At 40.9% G+C, this 8,805-nt stretch overlaps 1 protein-coding gene across 4 annotated transcripts in view; it reads right to left on the minus strand.

Annotated features, from left to right (window-relative positions):
• Positions 1–2,435: 2,435 nt before the first annotated feature.
• LOC118412121 overlaps positions 2,436–8,805 on the minus strand; it is a 33,295-nt gene continuing 26,925 nt past the window's right edge. For 3 of the 4 annotated variants that reach the window (XM_035814764.1, XM_035814761.1, XM_035814762.1), the window contains exons 8-11: positions 6,017–8,797; positions 5,371–5,452; positions 4,636–4,918; positions 2,436–4,233 (exon numbers count right to left, since the gene is read on the minus strand). In XM_035814764.1, coding sequence (XP_035670657.1) covers positions 3,717–4,233; positions 4,636–4,918; positions 5,371–5,452; positions 6,017–8,797 — 3,663 coding nt within the window. In that variant the 3' untranslated portion in view covers positions 2,436–3,716. The remainder of the gene's footprint in view (positions 4,234–4,635; positions 4,919–5,370; positions 5,453–6,016; positions 8,798–8,805) is intronic. The other variant, XM_035814765.1, reaches the window with a different exon arrangement.

Genomic DNA, 8,805 nt, shown 5'->3' on the forward strand with positions numbered 1-8,805 from the left:
ACACGATCGTCTATGTCGAAGTACATTTTGTACTTTGTACGTTATCAAATACCCATGATTTCCCAATATTACCAGGGGCACGTTAGAAGGCCTCAGAATTGCGGCGATTTAACGACAATTTCCATTCGCCTACCGCCTAAGATATTACATGACTTGAGATGTTGTGAGTTGTCCCAGGTACGACTTAGATGGTGTTTGTTCAGTCCCATTTCAGAACATGTTCACTTTCCAAAAACTACTTTTAGTTAACGCTGATGAAGGTCAGACATCCAGGTAATAAGATACCATCGTCAGCGACACTGAAGAGATCTTGTTGGAGAGCAGGTTTATATCCTAACTATCAGCTGATATGCAAAGGAGATGAAGACATTTCTATAAGTAATCCAATAGAAAACGAGGCCGTAGGCCACATACTCTGTGACTTATTTACTTTTAGTCAAATTCCTTTCCATTCTTTCATGATGAAAAGACAAAACCAAAGTACTGCCAAACAGGCCTTGTCTTCAAATTTGTACTTGTGGACTAGTTCCCGAGCTGACTAGACTAGTGTCACTTTCAATGCTTGGTTTGAAATTAACAATAATATTATTGTGAAAGATAATAGTACATGATTGTGCGTAAGTTGAAGAGAGAATTGTAGCAAGCCTTTCCTTGGGTTCATAGTTTTTGCTGGCAAAGAGGGATGTGGTACACAATTAGATTTTGTCCCATCCAGCTTTCTTGAGGACAGTACCAAGAACTCAGGGATTTACCATTTACGACATGGTGCAAGTAATAAAAAGATCCAATATGCTTTGCTTTGAATATTAATGTAGAAGTTCTATCTTAGTTTTAATTTCCTAATCGTGCTTGTATATAATTCTTTGCATGTAAACATGTGCAAGAGTTGATATGTTGCTTTTATTTAAGGTTACAATGTCCTCATAAGCAAATTATTGTCCAACCTTCCAATCAGTATAGAAAAAGGAAGGTCGAAATATATCAATGTAGATTGGTTGTAGTGTCATTTGTGTTGTAATGGTAACATTATGTTTATATGAATTAGTCTAGATGTATGACTCTATGGTGTTTTTATATACAAATGTATGTACATCAGAGTGTGTTTATGTAGAAGTTGGTGATGATTTGTACATTTCTGTTGAGAAAGAAAAACATCTACATGCACCCTACGAATTGACCAAAAAGGATCACATCATGTTAAACCAACGAAACCGAACCAAACCAAACATCTTGTGATAAAGAATGGTGAACAATAGAAGGATCCATTGAATCACATCACTGTAGATAGTTTCGTTGGGTTGGTAAAGGTTGTATCTCACTGCATTTGGGGCATTGGCGCGCAACTGCGGGGTTCAATAACGCAGATGTACCTTCATGGAACCTAGAGGTGCCGGTTGTAAGCACCACGTTTTTTTCTTAAAGTTAGAAATAACACAAGTGGCAAGATGCCCCAACAGTGCCCCCAGTTTATTTGTGTAAAAAGGTTTCAGAAAATTGCTTTTGCAGTTTGCAATTCAAGGCATTCACACTAGGGGGCATGTTCATGCCTGTGCTCTATGTTAGCTTTACTATACTCTGTGTAAGGAGCTAGCTTCAAAACATTCTTCCATGTGATTGTGAAGTAAATTTTGGTGCTGACATTCGGGGTATCATGGTTGTGCATTGTTCATTGAATTTTATACTTCATTCAAAGCAATATGCAATAAAGCAAGTGTGTGAGGCAAGCAGTTGTCAACTGTAGAACGAATCTTTACGTCTCTATGGCGTGTGTGTTCGTCAATGATTGTTCTCTGATTGGTGTTGATAGCTGAAGTATAAACCAAAGTGACCACCAATATACAGGTTGGAAAGTAATAGTGTCTAAGTTCTTCTGGGTGATTTGTGTTATGTGTTACTCTCCAAGCGGAGGTTAGGCTCTGACTGTTTTTTACGGGTTTTTTTAGGCTTTGTTATTGGGCTTTCTATTATGTACCATTTTCTTTATGTCTTGCCGCAAAAATGTCTAGGTACAAAATAGAAAGCCCAAGAAAAACGCCTAAAAGAACAGCCAGAGCTTAACCTCTGCTTGGAGAGTATGGCATGGCCATATTCATTGAAGGTCATCATACGATTCTGAAGCAGTAGAAATTTCAAACAGGAGGTGACACAATCAATAGCTAAAAAGGGTACTAGACAGCTGACTATTCATAAACATTCAGCTGACTTTTGCAGAACACATGTACGACGATCCCATAAATGCTGTTGGATTGAAACCATACGGCGATTGCGCGATGTATGTGAAAGGACCCTTAATGTAAACAAGGTGTATAAAATCAAAATATTTTGTAACCAAAGATATGGGCAAATGTACTGATGATTGGAATTTGTTTGAGATAGTAACAATAAACAATAAACAATAAACCCCTGACTACAGCAAAGACAGCATTATACATTCATTATTTTTGATGGCTTTTATTCAAAAAGTAAAACTTTCAATGACAAACTCTTTCACATCTATATCAGCCAAGTGGCTTCTCTTGGCTTTACATAGGAAAATAGAACATATTTAAACCTTTTGTTCCAGAGACTTGTACTGGCACACTATAAATTTTACAGTAAAACAAAACAAAAGAAGACAATTTTTACTTGATGTCCTGCAAGCTAACAATCTATAAATCAATGTGTCCTCTTGCAGTGGCCATGACCACTGGACATCCTGGAAACTGAAAACACTGGCATCCTTCAAAGTCCTATACTGGCACAATTTATCAAACACTGTTTGAAAGTAAAAGAAAACAGTATTCATAATCACATAAGCTGCAACCTTTCAAACTTAAGTGACTCAATGCTTCATACAATACTGACCACTATAACATCAGGTTTCAAAACAAAGTACACATAACAAACTAACCAAACAAACAAAAATAATCCTGACTACTAATCATATAACACTGAACCTTCATTTCACAATGTAAAGAAATGAATTGCATTCTGTAGGTGAACTAAAAAAATTAATATGTCGACGGACTTCATATATCTGAACATTTTGGCTACAACATACATTCAGAATCCAGAGCAAGTCACTGAGGAATGTTACACTCAGAACTTAGTAAAAGTACTGGCCAGACTCTCCCTTTAAATAGTTGGTGCTGGGAGTAGGTCCCAACCACACTAACTTATTGCATAGGAGATTTTAACCCCAAGTACTGAACGTATGGAAATGTTCATTACATACTCAAGACCTTTGCATATCAAACACTTTGTGAAAATGTTCATTGCGTATTACTTCCTCTGCTTTGATCTGCCAAGAAAAAACTGAAGAAGCAACTACTCGGCTTCTACCAGCCAGTCACTCCACAGGTTTAGCTACATTTTACTCTTTAATAGTTAACAACTTTTAACAATGAACTTTGACTGCTTGCCAGAAACAGTACAAAATTTACACTAGATACAGACTGGCTATATGTTACCTCTTGGTCTATGTACATTTTTGTGCAACAGTTTGTTCTTAGTCGCTTCAGTATAGAACCATGCCTCCTTCTCCACTAAATTTACAACACAGGCAATGTGGCATCTACGAACGAGTAGCTGCCCTATGAATGATCGCCCTGCAACATGTTCTACAACAGAAGGCCTGGGTTTGTACTGAATAATGCTGTTTGGCAGTCCAACTGCGATATTTGCTGTTGGGTATTGCATTATTCTCCAGGACTTAGTGAGTCTCAACAGTTGAAGGATCAATATCTTTGATTGTTATACCCCCGTTGAAAGTTTGACTGGCACATATTCCACTGCTGGTTTCTGTTGGTAATATACTGGCGTCTCATGTCCATCCTATCTGACATGTTATTACACATATCACCACGACGTGACCAGGGCATGTTGTTGCCCAAGCGCCCAAGCTGACAAAGAGATGGGATGTTGTTGCCGAAGCGCCCAACCTGACAAAGAGATGGGATGTTCATAGCTTGATTGGTGCATTGCTGGTATGTGTTGCCAGTTCTTACACATGTCCTACTGTCCCAGTTTTGCTGGTTGCACATTGAGTTGCCTTGTCTGCCCAGCATATTAGCTTGATTGCACATTGAGTTGGCTTGTCTGCTCTGCATATTAGCTTGGTTGCACATGGAGTTGGCTTGTCTGCTCAGCATATTAGCTTGGTTGTACTGTCCACCAGCTTGGTTGCAATGAAATCTATTGATGAAGCTGCCCTGGTTACCTTGGTAATTACTTTGTTCCTCCATTCTTGCTTTCCTGAACAAAATAAAGATGGAGAATAAAAGAAAAGTTATTAGTAGTTGTAGCATCCATTATTGGATTATACTACCGCTTGGGGTGGGCAGCAGTTGGCTAGTCTTTACATTGCGCTTCCAAGTCCTGTCCAGTAGGTTTGCACTGGCAAGAACACACACACATTGATATCCTTCTTAACACACCCCTTCCAAGATTTCCTTGGTTTGTCACAACCTCTGTTGCCTGCCAACTGCAATTTGGGGATGGTGTTGATGCAAAAAAAAGTTGCAACTGCTAAACAAATGAACAGACTACATGCTACATTCTTAAAACCGGTAAACTGATATTGACGTTCCTTTATGCTTTGTGTCTATACATGGATGGTTCAGATTGTTTAAATCAAGTCAGAAAAATCCAACTGACCATCTTTCTGCCCGTCTCCACTGTCTGAAAGACGTCCTTCTCCTCCTTGTATCGTTTGTTCTCTGTTCCTCAGACGAGACACTTGAGTTCCAGTCTTCTGATCTTCTTCCCTCTTCCTCTGTCCCTTCCTCTGCTGTAGGTGATGACTCGTTGGTTGTGTTGACCTCTGGAGCAGCACTACTTGTTTCCTCATCAGTTTCAACTTGAGCTTCCTGCTGTTTTGGTACATGAGTCTCTAGTTGTGGTGGTGGGGCAGTCGACTCTGCATCAGTATCACAATCGTCTGTAAATATTATTGAGACGAAAAAATGGGATATAATATATCATCTGCTTCTTTTCTTAGCATCCACAATGTTATGCCATTCAAAAGCAAATTGTAGAACACAAAATGGTTGACTCTACACCTACTTTGCTGTAAGGACAAATGGGTGAAGCTAGTGCACTTTCAATGCTTTTTATTTCTTTGGCATTGATGACTGGAAATAGTAATTTTATACGCAATCTTATTCGCGTATATACAGCACATCAGTACTATGAACATCAAGTAACACGTTTCTTATCGCTTCAGATCCGTTTTGGAGTGTTCATGATGACAAAACTTATCCGTTTCAGCTGGCCTAACCGATAGAACCGTTTCATTTTTTGCATCATGAACGGGGCCTAAGTCAAAGAAAAGTGCCTTGTGACATTTGTAAGGGAAAGAAACAAAATCAGGGGAAAATATACTGGACGAACCTGGCTTGGAGCTTTTGCTGTCACTGGAACCATGTTCACTCTGGATTGAAGTAACTTTTGCCTGTGGTTCCTCCACCACCTCCTGCCACAGAAGACACTATGTTAGATTATTTATAATCTAACACCAAAGAACTTACATGTAATGCAATGACTTGTGTCCGAAAACCATGACACACAAGATACTGTAAATGCATTTAAGTTCGCGGAGATTTAATTTTGCAGTAGCGGGACAATGGACTTTTCGCGGTGGATTTAATTTCGCGGTAGCACCATGCACTGTAGTCTCTTACTGTTATGGAAAAATGTTTAAAAAAAACATCAAACCACCAAAAGTTTCTGAATTTACAGTATTCCAACAGGAGCTTATTCAGGATGCATAACTCAAGAACTAACACCAGAACAAAAACATGTAATGCAATGAATACAGCAATTATAACCAAAAGGTGTGACGTGTAGTTCAGTATAATATAACCAGCTGCTGCCGCGCCGCGAAGCTGGTGTGTTACGCCATAGGATAGTTATACAAGCTATATGGATATAGATACAGAAAAGACGGGGTATTCCTACTGGAGCTAGACCTACCGGTCTAGTTAAAGACCTCAACAAAACTATGTAAGTGTTATAATCTACAATGGGTGGTACTCACAGGTTGGGTTGGTAGGATAACAGCATAGAACTTCCCATCCCATGTGACTGGTTCTTGTGGCTCATCACAAACTGGTGTTCCTGGTGTCGTTGGTGTGCTGTCCATGAGAGCCTCATCATCAGAAGTAGCACTGGCCTTCTGCACCTCCAGGCTGTCAGGAGTACGGCAGTTTGGTCTCGGTCCATCAGCAGCAAACTGTGACTCTTTGGAGACACCGTCTTCCAGGGATGGTGGATTCTCTTTCTCATCTCTACATGGTGTACTCGTCACCGTGCAATCACTGGTATCAGTATCAATTCTGGAGGGACTTGCGCCTGATGAAAGATTTGTTTCATTTTCTTTTGCCCCCTGCTGAGCTTGCAAAGCACAGATGGGAACCGTTGCACCGCTATCTTCAATTGGAGCAGTTTCTGCTTGACTAGAAGGACCTTGTTCTGGATCACAGCTTTCATCCTGACAAGGTGTGTCTGGTCTCCAGTTTCCAGCATCTTCCTCCTTCAGCTCGAGGGCAATCTCAGCTTTCTTGATGACTTTCTCAAGAAGGGTCATGATAAGCTGATTGGTGTTTTTCTCTTCCCAGTCTTGCTGAATGGTTAGGAGATGGTTCAGGGTATTCTTCAGAGCTTGTGCAGACATTGTGTCAATCCCAAAGGCACGTTCTCTGAAAAAACTCGTGAACGCTTCTGTTCTTTGCTCATACAGGTCTTCCAACTCTCTCTCCATCTGAATTGTTTCAGGTTCAGGAGAAGGCAACTTTCTTGACCTTTTCTCAATCTCTCTTAGTCTTAACCTTGTTTTCAATTGTTGAATCTTTTTTTCTACAGATGAAGCCTTATTGGAGAGATATTTGTAAACATGGCCCCTCCTTCTCTCAAAGATATATAGACATCTCATGCTGTAGATGATGACTTTTGCTTCCAGCATCTCCTTCTCTAAAGAATTCATACTATCTTTCAAAGTACCAGAGTCAATGTTAGGTGCAATGGAGGACAGAGTATCCTGCTGTTTGTTAAGTTCTACAAGCCTCTGCTGATAGTAAACAATGAGCTCTTTTTGATTTAGGCACTGGCCCTCTCTTTCCCTTGTCGTAAGCAAAGGGTCAGCTCTGAAGTTCAAAGATGGACAGTCTGGCATCATACTTGCATGCTGACTGTCAGTTTCTGAGGGATTGGCTAAGCCTCCATTTTCACTTTGCTCTGACACTGCACTTGTATCTTGTTGGATATTTAACGACTTGACTGTTTCTTGTGGCTCATCGCAAACTGGTGTTGCTGGTGTCATCGGTGTGCTGTCCATGAGAGCCTCATCATCAGAAGTAGCACAACTCTTCTGCACCTCCAGGCTGTCAGGAGTATGGCAATTGGGTCTAGGTCCATCAGCAGCAAACTGTGACTCTTTGGCAACACCGTCTTCCAGGGATGGTGGATTCTCTTTCTCATCTCCACATGGTGCATTCGACATCATGCAATCACTGGTACCAGGACCTATACTGGAGAGACTTAAGCCTGGTGAAGGATTTGTTTCATTTTCTTTTGCCCCCTGAGTTTGCAAAGTACAGCTGGAAACCAAGGCACCACCCTCTCTCTCTTGGACAGTTTCTGCCTGACTAGAAGGACCTTTCTCTAGATCACAGCTCCCATCATGACAAGGCATGCCTGGTCTTGAGTTTCCAGCATCTTCCTCCTTCAGCTTGAGGGCAATCTTAGCCTTCTTGATGACTTTCTTGAGATGGATCATCATGAGCTGGTTGTTGTCTTTCCTTTCCCAGTCCCGCTGGATGATGATGAGATGGTCCAGGGTATTCTTCAGAGCTTGTGCAGACATTTTTTCAATCTTGAAGAGACGTTCTCTGTGCCAACTCATTAACAATTCTGTTCTTTGCTCATACAGGTCTTCCAACTTTCTCTCCAACGGAGCTATTTCAGGTTCAGGAGAGGACAGCTTCTCTGACCTTTTCTTCATCTTTCCTAACTTCTTTCTCCAGAATAAAATCTTTTGTTCTACAAATGAAGCCTGCTCACAGATTTTGTCAATATTCCTCCTTTTCTGAAAAACATACAGACATCTCAAGCTGTAGATGCAGACCTTTTCTTCAAGCATCTTCCTCTCTAAAGAATTCAGACGGTCTTTCAAGGTACTGGAGTCATTTCTACGTGCCATGGATGACAGGGTATTGTGCTGTTTAACTAGTTCTTCAAGCCTCTGCTGGTGGTAAATAAGAGTCTCATTTTGATTAAGGCCTTGGCCCTCTCTTTCCCTTGTTGTAAGCAAAGGGTCAGCTCTGAAGTTCAAAGATGGACAGTCTGGTACCATGCTTGCAGCATGACTACCAGTGGCACTTTGCTCTGACACTGCACCTGTATCTTGTTGGACATTCAACTCATTATTCTGTCCCATGTGGGCATCATCCAACATATTGCCTTCTTCCAAGGCATTGATATCATTAGTTGGAGACGGTTCGCCACATCTAGCTGGAATCGGTTGTTCTACAGTGCCATGTTCATTACTCCTAGGTTCCCCATATTTCTTTCTGTCTTCTTGTTGGTTACTGAGCTCTTCAGCCAATGTTTCAGCATCTTCACTGCCATCCTCACCTTGAGTTGTGTGTATTGAACTTATCTTGTCTTCCACAGCACTGGAACAGTCACATGCACTAGGTTCTGCTCGACAAGATGTTTTATCTGAAGATTCTGAATGCTTAGGAGAGCTGTAGAGGTAGGGCTTTGATGGAAGGCCTCTAGATTGCAAGTCACCAGATGATGTACAAGATGAGCCCTTTACCATTGCTG

The sequence above is a fragment of the Branchiostoma floridae genome, chromosome 3 (assembly GCF_000003815.2).
Source record: "Branchiostoma floridae strain S238N-H82 chromosome 3, Bfl_VNyyK, whole genome shotgun sequence".
NCBI lineage: Eukaryota > Metazoa > Chordata > Leptocardii > Amphioxiformes > Branchiostomatidae > Branchiostoma > Branchiostoma floridae.